The sequence below is a fragment of the Salmo salar genome, chromosome 18 (genome assembly GCF_965601325.2).
Source record: "Salmo salar chromosome 18, fSalSal1, whole genome shotgun sequence".
Classification (NCBI taxonomy): Eukaryota; Metazoa; Chordata; class Actinopteri; order Salmoniformes; family Salmonidae; genus Salmo; species Salmo salar.
This window is the reverse complement of record NC_138308.1, coordinates 98,348,661-98,366,160: the sequence shown is the minus strand read 5'-3', so window position 1 is coordinate 98,366,160 and position 17,500 is coordinate 98,348,661. Positions and strand designations below refer to the sequence as shown.

At 44.2% G+C, this 17,500-nt stretch overlaps 1 protein-coding gene across 1 annotated transcript in view; it reads left to right on the top strand.

The window, feature by feature from the left end:
- The window catches only part of LOC106578188 (type II inositol 3,4-bisphosphate 4-phosphatase), a 58,762-nt gene that overhangs the window by 15,983 nt on the left and 25,279 nt on the right, over positions 1-17,500 (top strand). The window contains exon 7 of the mRNA XM_082964604.1: positions 942-1,058. Within this exon, the coding sequence (XP_082820730.1) occupies positions 942-1,058 (117 nt within the window). The remainder of the gene's footprint in view (positions 1-941; positions 1,059-17,500) is intronic.

Here is a 17,500-nt window from a genome sequence, read left to right as displayed (position 1 = left end):
AACTCCTGCTGCACAGAGATAGTAGAGGTAACTACTGCTGCACAGAGATAGTAGAGGTAACTCCTGCTGCACAGAGATAGTAGAGGTAACTCCTGCTGCACAGAGATAGTAGAGGTAACTACTGCTGCACAGAGATAGTAGAGGTAACTACTGCTGCACAGAGATAGTAGAGGTAACTACTGCTGCACAGAGATAGTAGAGGTAACTACTGCTGCAGCACAGAGATAGTAGAGGTAACTACTGCTGCAGCACAGAGATAGTAGAGGTAACTCCTGCTGCAGCACAGAGATAGTAGAGGTAACTCCTGCTGCACAGAGATAGTAGAGGTAACTACTGCTGCAGCACAGAGATAGTAGAGGTAACTACTGCTGCTGCACAGAGATAGTAGAGGTAACTACTGCTGCAGCACAGAGATAGTAGAGGTAACTACTGCTGCAGCACAGAGATAGTAGAGGTAACTACTGCTGCAGCACAGAGATAGTAGAGGTAACTACTGCTGCAGCACAGAGATAGTAGAGGTAACTCCTGCTGCAGCACAGAGATAGTAGAGGTAACTCCTGCTGCACAGAGATAGTAGAGGTAACTCCTGCTGCACAGAGATAGTAGAGGTAACTCCTGCAGCACAGAGATAGTAGAGGTAACTACTGCTGCAGCACAGAGATAGTAGAGGTAACTCCTGCTGCAGCACAGAGATAGTAGAGGTAACTACTGCTGCACAGAGATAGTAGAGGTAACTCCTACTGCACAGAGATAGTAGAGGTAAGAACACACACTCCCATATATGGCTGTGTATCATTTCTCTCTCTCTGTGTGTGTGTGTGTGTGTGTGTGTGTGTGTGTGTGTGTGTGTGTGTGTGTGTGTGTGTGTGTGTGTGTGTGTGTGTGTGTGTGTGTGTGTCTGTGTGTGTGTGTGTTTGTGTGTGTGTATGTGTGTGTTTCAGAGCACCAGTGACCCAGTGTTCCTGACCGGTGTGTGTATCTCTCCTGACCACCCTTTCACCCTGGACACTACACTCAAACTGACCGCCTATCACGTCAAGGTCAAAACACACGACACGGTGAGAATGTGTCTTTACTCTGTGTGTGTGTGTGTGTGTGTGTGTGTGTGTGTGTGTGTGTGTGCGTGCGTACTGTGTGTGTGTGCGTGCGTACTGTGTGTGTACTGTGTGTGTGTGTGTGATAGTGTGTGTGTGTGTCCGGTAAGAGGCTTACTCTGGGTGATGTGAACATGTGTAATATGGCTGACTGGATTTTCTGTCAGTCAGAAATCATGTCTCACCATCTGTCCTGTGTAATGGTTTAGGACTACAGTTACCATCTGTCCTGTGTAATGGTTTAGGACTACAGTTACCATCTGTCCTCTGTAATGGTTTAGGACTACAGTTACCATCTGTCCTCTGTAATGGTTTAGGACTACAGTTACCATCTGTCCTGTGTAATGGTTTAGGACTACAGTTACCATCTGTCCTGTGTAATGGTTTAGGACTACAGTTACCATCTGTCCTGTGTAATGGTTTAGGACTACAGTTACCATCTGTCCTGTGTAATGGTTTAGGACTACAGTTACCATCTGTCCTGTGTAATGGTTTAGGACTACAGTTACCATCTGTCCTGTGTAATGGTTTAGGACTACAGTTACCATCTGTCCTGTGTAATGGTTTAGGACTACAGTTACCATCTGTCCTGTGTAATGGTTTAGGACTACAGTTACCATCTGTCCTGTGTAATGGTTTAGGACTACAGTTACCATCTGTCCTGTGTAATGGTTTAGGACTACAGTTACCATCTGTCCTCTGTAATGGTTTAGGACTACAGTTACCATCTGTCCTGTGTAATGGTTTAGGACTACAGTTACCATCTGTCCTGTGTAATGGTTTAGGACTACAGTTACCATCTGTCCTGTGTAATGGTTTAGGACTACAGTTACCATCTGTCCTGTGTAATGGTTTAGGACTACAGTTACCATCTGTCCTGTGTAATGGTTTAGGACTACAGTTACCATCTGTCCTGTGTAATGGTTTAGGACTACAGTTACCATCTGTCCTCTGTAATGGTTTAGGACTACAGTTACCATCTGTCCTGTGTAATGGTTTAGGACTACAGTTACCATCTGTCGTCTGTAATGGTTTAGGACTACAGTTATCAGACCATCTGTCCTCTGTAATGGTTTAGGACTACAGTTACCAGACCATCTGTCCTCTGTAATGGTTTAGGACTACAGTTACCAGACCATCTGTCCTCTGTAATGGTTTAGGACTACAGTTACCAGACCATCTGTCCTCTGTAATGGTTTAGGACTACAGTTACCAGACCATCTGTCCTCTGTAATGGTTTAGGACTACAGTTACCAGACCATCTGTCCTCTGTAATGGTTTAGGACTACAGTTACCAGACCATCTGTCCTCTGTAATGGTTTAGGACTACAGTTATCAGACACTTAAAGTGGATCTGACAGCGTTTTAACTACTTTGTAGATTTGAAACAAATAGACAATCATAATATCAGTAAAAAAACATCAAATTCCTTGTTTATGCTGCAAAACCTAATTTATAAGAGGTTTTGTTTTAAAAATGGGTTCTATTTGACTCACCATTCCATGGCACTAAGACATTGTTGGAAGAATACAGTGGCTTGCTAAAGTTTTCACCCCCTTGGCATTTTTACTATTTTGTTGCCTTACCACCTGGAATTAAAATCGATTTTCTGTTGGGTTTGTATCATTTGATTTACACAACATGTCTACCACTTAGAAGATGCAAAATATTTTTAATTGTCAAACAAACAAGAAATAAGACAAAAAAACTGAAAACTTGAGCGTGCATAACTATTCACCCCCCCCCCCCCCCCCCCCCAAAGTCAATACTTTGTAGAGCCACCTTTTGCAGCAATTACAGCTGCAAGTCTCATGGGGTATGTCTCTATAAGCGTTGGCACATCTAGCCACTGGGATTATTACCCATTCTTCCACTCAAAACTGCTTCAGCTCCTTCAAGTTGGATGGGTTCCGCTGGTGTACAGCAAACTTTAAGTCATACCACAGATTCTCAATTGGATTGAGGTCTGGGCTTTGACTAGGCCATTCCAAGACATTTAAATGTTTCCCCTTAAACCACTCGAGTGTTGCTTTAGCAGTATGCTTAGGGTCATTGTCCTGTTGGAAGGTGAACCTCCATCCCAGTCTCAAATCTCTGGAAGACTGAAACATGTTTCCCTCAAGAATTTCCCTGTATTTAGCACCATCCATAATTCCTTCAATTCTGACCAGTTTCCCAGTCCCTGCCAATGAAAAACATCCCCACAGCATGATGCTGCCACCACCATGCTTCAGTGTGGGGATGATGAGAGGTGTTGGGTTTGCGCCAGACATAGCGTTTTCCTTGATGGCCAAAAAGCTAAATTTTTGTCTCATCTGACCAGAGTACCTTCTTCCATATGTTTGGGGAGTCTCCCACATGCCTTTTGGCGAACACCAAATGTGTTTGCTTATTTTTTTTATTTAAGCAATGGCTTTTTTCTGGCCACTCTTCCGTAAAGCCCAGCTCTGTGGAGTGTACGGCTTAAAGTGGTCCTTTGGACAGATACTCCAATCTCCGCTGTGGAGCTTTGCAGCTCCTTCAGGGTTATCTTTGGTCTCTTTGTTGCCTCTCTGATTAATGCCCTCCTTGCCTGGTCCGTGAGTTTTGGTGGGCGGCCCTCTCTTGGCAGGTTTATTGTGGTGCCATATTCTTTCCATTTTTTAATAATGGATCTAATGGTGCTCCATGGGATGTTCAAAGTTTCTGATATTTTTTTATAATCCAACCCTGATCTGTACTTCTCCACAACTTTGTCACTTAGATTGCACACAGGTGGACTTTATTTAGCAAATTATGTGACTTCTGAAGGTAATTGGTTGCACCAGATCTTATTTAGGGGCTTCATAGAAAAGGGGGTGAATACATATGGGGGTGTACATATGCAAGCACCACTTTTCTGTAAAAAAATGTGTAGACTTTTTTGAAACAAGTTATTTTTTTAATTTCACTTCACCAATTTGGACTATTTTGTATATGTCCCTTACATGAAATCCAAATAAAAATCCATTTAAATGACAGGTTGTAATGCAACAAAAAAAGGAAAAACGCCTAAAGGGGATGAATACTTTTGCAAGGCACTGAACATGGATTAATAGAATTCACCAAATACATTTCTTGGTAGTGCAAAAATATTGCTATCAGGTTGTAAATCACTGTCACGTCCTGACTATAGAAAGATGTTATTTTCTATGGTAGAGTAGGTCAGGGTGTGACAGTTTTTTTTCTAGTTTAGATTTTCTATATTGTTATGTTCTAGTTTTTGTATTTCTATGTTGTTGTTTTTTGGGATGATCTCCAATTAGAGACAGCTGGTCATCGTTGTCTCTAATTGGAGATCATACTTAAGTAGTTGTTTTTCCCACCTGGGTTTTGTGGGAGATTGTTTTTAAGTTAGTGTATCTTTCACCTCTTCGACACGGTTTGTTGTTTTTGTTCTTTAGTAAATAAACTAAAGAACAAAAACAACAAACCGTGTCGAAGAGGTGAAAGATACACTTGTCTTGCATAGTTTCACAGTTGAATAAAGAAAATGTGGAACGACACACACACGCTGCGCTTTGGTCCGCTCCTTCATCATACGACAACCGTGACCATCACAGCTGGCCTGGTACATTGTTTGCTGCCTTCCTACCCATTTGGGATGCACCGTTTCAGTTTCAATTACTCAATATTTAGAACAAAAAAACAGACGACTGTAACTAAGGCTGGGAATGTCAATACAATCAAACTAGCAAGGGGGGCAATGATCACAAGTCAGTCATAACGTGGCTAAAAGGCTAAAAGGCCCGCTGGCTGAATAGGACACGCAAGCCAGTATAAATGAGTCAACAGTTGAGTCATCTACTTTATGAAATTACAGCCTGAACGATGCACTTGCATCGGTTAATTCAACTTCAATTGAGCTGCTTTTTGTTTGTCTCGTTTCCCGCTAGCAGTGGAGTGAAAGTTTTAAAGACGCATGCAGTCCTAGCTTGGCTACTAAAATGTTGCAGTCTTGCTTCGGGTTTTTAAAGCTTGGAAATGAATAACCAAAAAAAACAAAACCTGCAACGAAACGTCATGCGAATGAGAAACATATAAGCCTATTACAGCAACATCTGAGCAGTAGCCGAGGCTGGCTACTCAAATACAATACATTTTGAGAGCACCATATAGCAACGCTGTGTCACGCCCTGACCTGAGAGAGTCCAGAGCCTCCGGCGATGATTCACGGTCCGGTTCCTCCTCCTCCGACGACGATCCATGATCCGGTGATACAAAAGCGGAGGGATCAGCGGGCGTAGCGGGGGCTACGCCCCGAACCGGAACCGCCACCATGGGTACATGCCCACCCGGACCCTCCCCTATAGGTTCAGGTTTGTGGCCGGGAGTCTGCACCTTTGGGGGGGGGGGTACTGTCACGCCCTGACCTGAGAGAGACGTTTTTCTCTGTTTGGTTAGGTCAGGGTGTGATATGAGGTGGGCATTCTATGTCATATATTTCTTTGTGTTTGGCCGAGTATGGTTCCTAATCAGAGGCAGCTGTCTATCGTTGTCTCTGATTGGGAACCATACTTAGGCAGCCCCTTTTTCCCCACCTGTAGTTGTGGGATCTTGTTTTTGTACAGCTCAGTAAAGCCTGCAGAACGTGACGTTCGTTTTCCTTTGTTTGTTGTTTTGATTTAGTGTTCTGAGTTATAATAAATTATTAATCATGAGCACTTACCCACGCTGCACCTTGGTCTCCTCTCTATGACGGTCGTCACATGCTGCCTTCACCCGCATCGGTGATCCATGCCGTGCAAAAAAAAAAGGAAAAAACATGTTTTAATTTTAAACGTTACAACAACTTATAGCTACGTTTTTTTTGTGTGAATTGCATTGCTAAAATGTGAATTGCTTTGCTAGCTAGCTATTCTGAACTCGAACGACTGTTATCCACAGTTAGCATATCTCTTAGTTGTCAATCAAATGTATTTGGCAGGTTCTCATTCAGCTGTCATAAACGTGTGTTGGGACAAGCTTGCATTGGGCACGCAAGCTGCAGAAGGACGAACAGGCTACAATTCCCCATCGTTTATCAGTGCGATTTTTTTTTTTTTTTGACGGCCAACTACCAGTAACTGAAAAAGTTTGAGAGGGTTTATCTAGTGTTAACCTCGTTAGATTTGAGCTTATCTCTCTCTGGCTAGTATTAGTTGTTGATCTTGTTGTTGATGATGTGCGTCACTGATGGAGAGAGAGAATATACCTTCTTTTCGTGGTTGTTTGATCAACAGGACTGTAAAGTTCCCGAATGGAAGACGACTCCTGCTAACTGTAGTCCTAAACAAACAAAAAATATTTAAAAAAGCAACATGCAACAATTTTAAAGATTTTACTGAGTTACAGATCATAGAAGGACATCAGTCAATTGAAAATAAATAAATTAGACCCTAAATCTATAGATTTCACATGACTGCCACGGGCAGAGCGGCAGCCGGGGGCCGGCTTAGGCAATCAGAATTCGTTTTTCCCCACGTAAGGACTTTATTACAGACAGAAATAATTCTCAGCCTAACTTCCTGTAAACACACAGTCCAGTTCATAGTGAATGATGGCAGGTCCTACTGCCTGTTAACACACAGTCCAGTTCATAGTGAATGATGGCAGGTCCTACTGCCTGTTAACACACAGTCCAGTTCATAGTGAATGATGGCAGGTCCTACTGCCTGTTAACACACAGTCCAGTTCATAGTGAATGATGACAGGTCCTACTGCCTGTAAACACACAGTCCAGTTCAAAGTGAATGATGGCAGGTCCTACTGCCTGTAAACACACAGTCCAGTTCATAGTGAATGATGGCAGGTCCTACTGCCTGTAAACACACAGTCCAGTTCATAGTGAATGATGGCAGGTCCTACTGCCTGTAAACACACAGTCCAGTTCATAGTGAATGATGGCAGGAATGATGGCAGGCCATACTGCCTGTAAACACACAGTCCAGTTCATAGTGAATGATGACAGGTCCTACTGCCTGTAAACACACAGTCCAGTTCATAGTGAATGATGACAGGTCCTACTGCCTGTAAACACACAGTCCAGTTCATAGTGAATGATGACAGGGTCCTACTTCCTGTAAACACACAGTCCAGTTCATAGTGAATGATGACAGGTCCTACTGCCTGTAAACACACAGTCCAGTTCATAGTGAATGATGAGCAGGTCCTACTGCCTGTAAACACACAGTCCAGTTCATTAGTGAATGATGACAGGCTCGTGTGGTAAATGGCTCATTTGTAAAAAGCCCTACTGTAGCTCTGATTGGCTATAGGGCACCGGTCTGTGTAGACTCTGGTCCTGGATGAGACAGATGGTTTTAATAGGTTTTATTTACTGCAGTTTCTATTAATTGTCCAAACGCACGGCCGCTTTCCTACTCTATATTCACAAATGCCTTACTCTACGTCATTCCCAAACATTCTATGAATTTATGAAAATGTGAAAATGTCAGTTCCACTTGAGGAGAGAGAGAGAGAGACAGACAGACAGACAGACAGACAGACAGACAGACAGACAGACAGAGATTTAAGAACATTTTGTAACACTATATATATCCCTGCCTGATATCTGTTTCATAGAAAGGCTATGTGCTTCATCGTGATTGGTCAACGCTGGCCTGCTAATCTGAATATTTTCCCCGGGGTTCCATCAGTGAGGGGATTCAATTCGTCTGGCCCTGGGCGCCAGGGTAGGCATATGTTTTGCACCTAGTTAAAGTTGATTTGCTTTCGTTTTTGGAAACTGGGTTGTCTCCCGTGCGGGAACCAGATGCTCCGTTCAAAGCCCAAGGTGAAGTCAGCTCAAAACAAACGTGATGTAATTAAAGCACGTGGAGTAATGAGTAGGATTTCACCTGTAAAAACGAATGATCTGCCTTCCCAATGAAAACTAGTTTTTGAAAATTCAAACATTTATTTGATGGAAAATATATGTTTTCTTGAACGATGCACCGTGCAGCCTTGTTGACAACATGACCGAGCGTCGCAGGTTAATGTTCCATTGGAGAAGGGCGCTACTCCCTCAGCGCTTTCGTCCGTTCACGTCACGGGGCTATAACCCAGTGCCCCTCGGCTCAGCATTATCTAATCCACCCACTGCTATTGGCTAGTGGTTCATTCTCTACAGAGGGGGAGAGAGGACGGGGAGAGAGGACGGGGAGAGAGGACGGGGGAGAGAGGACGGGGGAGAAGTGTTCTGAGAGCAACACGTCAACATTTAAACCAACTAGCACAGAACCACCACTCCTGGGTAGGTAGACAGCACACGGTATCAGCTAGTTTTACTTTATTACAGTGGAGGAGAGGGGGACACTGGGGGGAGACTACAGAAGGGGGACACAGGGGGGAGACTACAGAAGGGGGACACAGGGGGGAGACTACAGAAGGGGGACACTGGGGGAGACGACAGAAGGGGGACACAGGGGGGAGACTACAGAGGAGGACACAGGGGGGAGACTACAGAAGGGGGACACTGGGGGAGACTACAGAGGAGGACACAGGGGGGAGACTACAGAGGGGGACACAGGGGGGAGACTACAGAGGGGGACACAGGGGGGAGACTACAGAAGGGGGACACTGGGGGGAGACTACAGAGGAGGACACTGGGGGGAGACTACAGAGGGGGACACAGGGGGAGACTACAGAGGGGGACACAGGGGGAGACTACAGAGGAGGACACAGGGGGAGACTACAGAGGGGGACACAGGGGGAGACGACAGAGGAGGACACAGGGGGAGACGACAGAGGAGGACACTGGGGGGAGACTACAGAAGGGGGATTACAAGACCCCTTAGTAACTGGTTCGTTTTAGGGTTTAGGGTAAATTCTTCACTAAGGCAGTCAGCTCATCTATCAAACCGGGGATTTTACATGGAAGTTTTAGCATTTTCAAGAGAGATGCCGGAATGTGGAAGGACATGGACCACAAACAGGCTCAGCTGGCTTCATCTCCTGTGGTAGAGTTTGTAACGCTCTTTGATACTTGTGATTAGGGTTTAGAACCATACACCTGTTGTTTAGTATACCTGTGATTAGGGGTTTAGAACCATACACCTGTTGTTGAGTATACCTGTGATTAGGGGTTTAGAACATTACTCCTGTTGTTTAGTATACCTGTGATTAGGGGTTTAGAACATTACACCTGTTGTTGAGTATACCTGTGATTAGGGTTTAGAACCATACACCTGTTGTTTAGTATACCTGTGATTAGGGGTTTAGAACCATACACCTGTTGTTGAGTATACCTGTGATTAGGGGTTTAGAACATTACTCCTGTTGTTTAGTATACCTGTGATTAGGGGTTTAGAACCATACACCTGTTGTTGAGTATACCTGTGATTAGGGTTTAGAACATTACTCCTGTTGTTTAGTATACCTGTGATTATGGGGTTAGAACCGTATACCTGTGATTAGGGGTTTAGAACATTACTCCTGTTGTTGAGTATACCTGTGATTAGGGGTTTAGAACCATACACCTGTTGTTTAGTATACCTGTGATTAGGGGTTTAGAACCATACACCTGTTGTTCAGTATACCTGTGATTAGGGTTTAGAACCATACACCTGTTGTTTAGTATACCTGTGATTAGGGGTTTAGAACATTACTCCTGTTGTTTAGTATACCTGTGATTATGGGGTTAGAACCGTATACCTGTGATTAGGGGTTTAGAACATTACTCCTGTTGTTGAGTATACCTGTGATTAGGGGTTTAGAACCATACACCTGTTGTTTAGTATACCTGTGATTAGGGGTTTAGAACCATACACCTGTTGTTTAGTATACCTGTGATTAGGGGTTTAGAACCATACACCTGTTGTTGAGTATACCTGTGATTAGGGGTTTAGAACATTACTCCTGTTGTTTAGTATACCTGTGATTAGGGGTTTAGAACATTACTCCTGTTGTTTAGTATACCTGTGATTATGGGGTTAGAACCGTATACCTGTGATTCGGGGTTTAGAACCATACACCTGTTGTTTAGTATACCTGTGATTAGGGGTTTAGAACCATACACCTGTTGTTTAGTATACTTGTGATTAGGGTTTAGAACCATACACCTGTTGTTTAGTATACCTGTGATTAGGGTTTAGAACCATACACCTGTTGTTTAGTATACCTGTGATTAGGGGTTTAGAACCATACTCCTGTTGTTTAGTATACCTGTGATTAGGGTTTAGAACCATACACCTGTTGTTTAGTATACCTGTGATTAGGGGTTTAGAACATTACTCCTGTTGTTTAGTATACCTGTGATTATGGGGTTAGAACCGTATACCTGTGATTAGGGGTTTAGAACATTACTCCTGTTGTTGAGTATACCTGTGATTAGGGGTTTAGAACCATACACCTGTTGTTGAGTATACCTGTGATTAGGGGTTTAGAACCATACACCTGTTGTTTAGTATACCTGTGATTAGGGGTTTAGAACCATACACCTGTTGTTTAGTATACCTGTGATTATGGGGTTAGAACCGTATACCTGTGATTCGGGGTTTAGAACCATACACCTGTTGTTTAGTATACCTGTGATTAGGGGTTTAGAACCATACACCTGTTGTTTAGTATACTTGTGATTAGGGTTTAGAACCATACACCTGTTGTTTAGTATACCTGTGATTAGGGTTTAGAACCATACACCTGTTGTTTAGTATACCTGTGATTAGGGTTTAGAACCATACTCCTGTTGTTTAGTATACCTGTGATTAGGGTTTAGAACCATACACCTGTTGTTTAGTATACCTGTGATTAGGGGTTTAGAACATTACTCCTGTTGTTTAGTATACCTGTGATTATGGGGTTAGAACCGTATACCTGTGATTAGGGGTTTAGAACCATACACCTGTTGTTGAGTATACCTGTGATTAGGGGTTTAGAACCATACACCTGTTGTTGAGTATACCTGTGATTAGGGGTTTAGAACCATACACCTGTTGTTTAGTATACCTGTGATTAGGGGTTTAGAACCATACACCTGTTGTTTAGTATACCTGTGATTAGGGGTTTAGAACCATACACCTGTTGTTTAGTATACCTGTGATTAGGGGTTTAGAACCATACACCTGTTGTTGAGTATACCTGTGATTAGGGGTTTAGAACATGTTGACTGTTCAGTAACTGAGATACACCTGCTCAGACTGCTTCTGTTTACCCAGGGACCAGTCCCCTGCTGCACGCTGGACACACACACACACACACACACACACACACACACACACACACACACACACACACACACACACACACACACGCACACAGCCACAGGTGTGTCAGTAGGGTCGTAGTGTCGTAGGGTCGTAGTGGTTGTAGTGGTGTAGTTGTATTGTAGTGTAGTGGTATAGTGGTGTAGTTGTGTAGTGGTGTAGTGGTGTAGTTGTGTAGTGGGATAGTGGTGTAGTGGGATAGTGGTATAGTGGTGTAGTTGTGTAGTTGTGTAGTGGTATTGTGGTGTAGTGGTATTGTGGTGTAGTGGTATAGTTGTATTGTGGTGTAGTGGTGTAGTTGTAGTGTAGTAGTATTGTAGTTGTATAGTGGTGTAGTGGTAGTGTAGTAGTGTAGTGGTGTAGTGGTATAGTGGTGTAGTGGTGTATTGGTATAGATGTATAGTGGTTTAGTGGTGTAGTTGTATTGTGGTGTAGTGGTGTAGTGGTGTAGTGTTGTAGTGGTGTTATAGTGGTATAGTGGTGTAGTGGTATTGTGGTGTAATCGTTTAGTGGTATAGTGGTGTAGTGGTATAGTGGTGTAGTGGTGTATTGGTATAGATGTATAGTGGTTTAGTGGTGTAGTTGTATTGTGGTGTAGTGGTGTAGTGGTGTAGTGGTATAGTGTTGTAGTGGTGTTATAGTGGTATAGTGGTGTAGTGGTATTGTGGTGTAATCGTTTAGTGGTATAGTGGTGTAGTGGTGTAATCGTTTAGTTGTATAGTGGTGTAGTGGTGTAGTGGTGTAATCGTTTAGTTGTATAGTGGTGTAGTGGTGTAATCGTGTAGTGGTGTAGTGGTGTAGTGGTGTAGTGGTGTAGTGTTGTAGTGGTATAGATGTATAGTGGTTTAGTGGTGTAGTTGTATTGTGGTATAGTGGTGTAGTGTTGTAGTGGTGTTAAGTGGTATAGTGGTGTAGTTGTAGTGTAGTGGTGTAGTGGTGTAGTTGTGTAGTGGTATAGTGGTGTTATAGTGGTGTAGAGGTGTAGTGGTGTAGTGGTGTACTGGTGTCATAGTGGTATAGTTGTGTAGTGGTGGTGTAGTGGTGTAGTTTTGTAGTGGTATAGTGGTGCAGTGGTGTGGTGGTATAGTGGTGTAGTGGTATAGTGGTGTAGTAGTATTGTAGTAGTGTAGTGTAGTAGTGGTGTAGTGGTGTAGTTGTATTGTAGTGGTGTAGTGGTGTAGTTGTATTGTAGTGGTGTAGTGGTGTAGTTGTATTTTAGTGGTGTAGCGGTGGTGTGGTGTAGTTGTATTATAGTGGTGTAGTGGTATTATAGTGGTGTAGTTGTATTATAGTGGTGTAGTGGTGTTATAGTGGTGTAGTGGTGTAGTTGTATTATAGTGGTGTAGTGGTGTTATAGTGGTGTAGTGGTGGTATTGTGGTGTAGTGGTGTAGTGGTGTTATAGTGGTGTATTGTGGTGTAGTGGTGTAGTGGTGTAGTGGTGTAGTGGTGTTATAGTGGTGTAGTTGTATTATAGTGGTGTAGTGGTGTTATAGTGGTGTAGTGGTGTAGTTGTATTATAGTGGTGTAGTGGTGTTATAGTGGTGTAGTGGTGGTATTGTGGTGTAGTGGTGTAGTGGTGTTATAGTGGTGTATTGTGGTGTAGTGGTGTAGTGGTGTAGTGTGGTGTAGTGGTGTTATAGTGGTGTAGTGGTGTTATAGTGGTGTAGTGGTATTGTAGTGGTGTAGTAGTGTAGTGGTGTAGTGGTGTTATAGTGGTGTAGTGGTGTAGTTGTATTATAGTGGTGTAGTGGTGTTATAGTGGTGTAGTGGTGTAGTTGTATTATAGTGGTGTAGTGGTGTAGTGGTGTTATAGTGGTGTAGTGGTGGTGTAGTGGTGTAGTGGTGTAGTGGTGTTATAGTGGTGGTATAGTGGTGTAGTGGTGTAGTGGTGGTGTAGTGGTGGTATTGTGGTGTAGTGGTATTGTAGTAGTGTAGTGTAGTAGTGGTGTAGTTGTATTGTAGTGGTGTAGTAGTATAGTGGTGTAGTGGTGTAGTTGTATTGTAGTGGTGTAGTGGTGTTATAGTGGTGTAGTTGTATTATAGTGGTGTAGTGGTATAGTGGTATTGTAGTGGTGTAGTTGTATTGTGGTGTAGTGGTGTAGTGGTGTAGTGCTGCTCACAGAGAACAGGTACGGTGTGCGGGGTGTGTCTGTGTGTGTGTGTGTGTGCGGGTGTGTGTGTTGTTTCCGACCGTGCGTTGTGCTCTAGATTTGATGAGGATTAGTGTTTAATCTAAAGCCTCCTATCCCCCCTTTCCCCCCATCCCCCATTCTGAACCCCCCTCCCCATCCGGTCATCCCCTCCCCTTCTACATCCTGTCCCCCCTTCACATCCACATCCTATCCCCCCTCATCATCCTGTCGTCCCTCCCCATCCTGTCGTCCCTCCCAATCCTGTCCCCCCTCGACATCCTGTCTCCCCTCCACATCCTGTCCCCCCTCCCATCCTGTCTCCCCTCCCCATCCTGTCCCCCCTCCCCATCCTGTCCCCCCTCCACATCCTGTCTCCCCCTCCACATACTGTCCCCCCTCCCCATCCCCCTCCTCACATCATCCTGTCCCCCATCCCCCTCCTCACCCCATCCTGTCTCCCCTCATCATCCTGTCCCCCCTCCCTATCCCGTATGTCCCCTCTACATCCTGTCTCCCCTCCACATCCTGTCCCCCCTCCTCACCTCATCCTGTCCCCCCTCCCCATCCTGTCCCCCCTCCCCATCCCCCCCTCCTCCATCCTGTCTCCCCCTCCACATCCTGTTCCCCCTCCACATCCTGTTCCCCCTCCACATCCTTTCTCCCCCTCCACATCCTGTTCCCCCTCACCATCCTGTCCCCCCTCCCCCTCCACATCCTGTCTCCCCCTCCACATCCTGTTCCCCCTCCACATCCTGTCTCCCCCTCAACATCCTGTCCCCCTCCCCCTCCACATCCTGTCCCCCCTCCCCATCCTTTCCTCCCTCCCCATCCTGTCCCCCTCCACATCCTGTCCCCCCTGCTCATCCTGTCCCCCCTTCCTATCCTGTCCCCCCTCCACATCCTGTCCCCCCTCCCCATCCTGTCCCCCCATCCCCCTCATGTAAGCTGATTCTCAATAGAGACCTGTAGACATGACTTGTGTTAGGAGGGCTGCTCTGGCCCTGAGTGATGTTGGGTAATGTCATGTAGTGTGTGTGTGTGTGTGTGTAAATTCCACCACTCCCGTGCGTGTGCTTGTATCAAGATAATCCCCTGAGCTTTCAGATGATTATCGTCCAGGCAACAGAGTGATTCTAATTCCGTTGCGAAGGGCTTTTTGGTTAGGCAACCTCAGAGTAGAGTATTTTTTATTTAACCTTTATTTAACTATGCAAGTCAGTTAAGAACGAGTAGAGTAGGGTAGGGTAGGGTTGAGTAGGGTAGGGTAGAGTAGAGTAGAGTAGGGTAGAGTAGGGTAGGGTAGGGTTGGAGTAGACTAGACTAGAGTAGAGGCAGGTAGGGTCGAGTAGGGTAGGGTAGGGTAGAGTAGGGTAGAGTAGAGTAGAGTAGAGTAGAGTAGGGTAGAGTAGAGTAGGGTAGGGTAGGGGAGGGTAGGAGTAGAGTAGGGTAGGGTAGGAGTAGAGTTGAGAAGAGTAGAGTAGGGTAGGGTAGAGTAGGGTAGGGTAGGGTAGGAGTAGACTAGACTAGAGTAGAGGCAGGTAGGGTCGAGTAGGGTAGGGTAGAGTAGGGTAGGGTAGGGGAGGGTAGAGTAGAGTAGGGTAGGGTAGAGTAGAGTAGGGTAGAGTAGAGTAGGGTAGGGTGGAGTAGAGTAGGGTAGGGTAGAGTAGAGTAGAGTAGGGTAGGGTGGAGTAGGGTAGGGTAGGGTAGGGTAGGAAGAGTAGAGTAGGGTAGGGTAGGGTAGAGTAGAGTAGGGTAGAGTAGGGTAGGGTGGGAAGAGACTAGACTAGAGTAGAGGCAGGTAGGGTCGAGTAGGGTAGGGTGGAGTAGGGTAGGGTGGAGTAGGGTAGAGTAGGGTGGGTAGGAGTAGACTAGACTAGACTAGAGGCAGGTAGGGTCGAGTAGGGTAGGGCAGAGTAGAGTAGAACAGGGTAGAGTGGAGTAGAGTAGAGTAGGGTAGGGTAGGGTGGAGTAGAACAGGGTAGAGTATAACAGGGTAGAGTAGAACAGGGCAGAGTAGAGTAGGGTAGGGGAGAGGTAGACTAGAGTAGAGTAGACTAGAGTAGAGTAGAGTAGAACAGGGTAGAGTAGTGTAGAGTAGACTAGAGTAGAGTAGAGTAGAACAGGGTAGGGTAGGGTAGACTAGAGTAGAGTAGTGTAGAACAGGGTAGAGTAGAGTAGAGTAGAACAGGGTAGAGTAGAGTAGAACAGGGTAGGGTAGGGTAGACTAGAGTAGAGTAGTGTAGAACAGGGTAGAGTAGAGTAGAGTAGAACAGGGTAGAGTAGTGTAGAGTAGACTAGAGTAGAGTAGAGTAGAACAGGGTAGAGTAGGGTAGGGTAGACTAGAGTAGAGTAGTGTAGAACAGGGTAGAGTAGAGTAGAGTAGAACAGGGTAGAGTAGAGTAGAACAGGGTAGAGTAGTGTAGAGTAGAACAGGGTAGAGTAGAGTAGAACAGGGTAGAGTAGTGTAGAGTAGACAAGAGTAGAGTAGAGTAGAACAGGGTAGTGTAGGGTAGGGTAGACTATAGTAGAGTAGTGTAGAACAGGGTAGAGTAGGGTAGGGTGACTAGAGTAGAGTAGAGTAGAGTAGAGTAGAGTAGAGTGGAACAGGGTAGAGTAGAACAGGGTAGTGTAGAGTAGACAAGAGTAGAGTAGTGTAGAACAGGGTAGCGTAGTGTAGGGTGGTGGAGAAGGGTAGGTTCAATGAAGTCTATACAACTAGATATTATTACGTTAGATAATATCAACATGTAGCATAGCGTAGCGTAGCATGGGAACTAGATATTATTACGTTAGATAATATCAACATGTAGCATAGCGTAGCATAGCATGGGAACTAGATATTATTACGTTAGATAATATCAACAGGGTAGCATAGCGTAGCATAGCATGGGAACTAGATATTATTACGTTAGATAATATCAACATGTAGCATAGCGTAGCATAGCATGGGAACTAGATATTATTACGTTAGATAATATCAACAGGGTAGCATAGCGTAGCATAGCATGGGAACTAGATATTATTACGTTAGATAATATCAACAGGGTAGCGTAGCGTAGCATGGGAACTAGATATTATTACGTTAGATAATATCAACATGTAGCATAGCGTAGCATAGCATGGGAACTAGATATTATTACGTTAGATAATATCAACAGGGTAGCATAGCGTAGCGTAGCATGGGAACTAGATATTATTACGTTAGATAATATCAACATGTAGCATAGCGTAGCATAGCATGGGAACTAGATATTATTACGTTAGATAATATCAACAGGGTAGCATAGCGTAGCATAGCATGGGAACTAGATATTATTACGTTAGATAATATCAACATGTAGCATAGCGTAGCATAGCATGGGAACTAGATATTATTACGTTAGATAATATCAACATGTAGCATAGCGTAGCATAGCATGGGAACTAGATATTATTACGTTAGATAATATCAACATGTAGCATAGCGTAGCGTAGCATGGGAACTAGATATTATTACGTTAGATAATATCAACAGGGTAGCATAGCGTAGCGTAGCATGGGAACTAGATATTATTACGTTAGATAATATCATTAGGGTAGCATAGCGTAGCATAGCATGGGAACTAGATATTATTACGTTAGATAATATCAACAGGGTAGAATAGCGTAGCGTAGCATGGGAACTAGATATTATTACGTTAGATAATATCAACAGGGTAGCATAGCGTAGCATAGCATGGGAACTAGATATTATTACGTTAGATAATATCAACAGGGTAGCATAGCGTAGCGTAGCATGGGAACTAGATATTATTACGTTAGATAATATCAACATGTAGCATAGCGTAGCATAGCATTGGAACTAGATATTATTACGTTAGATAATATCAACAGGGTAGAATAGCGTAGCGTAGCATGGGAACTAGATATTATTACGTTAGATAATATCAACATGTAGCATAGCGTAGCATAGCATTGGAACTAGATATTATTACGTTAGATAATATCAACAGGGTAGCATTGCATAGCGTAGCATGGGAACTAGATATTATTACGTTAGATAATATCAACATGTAGCATAGCGTAGCATAG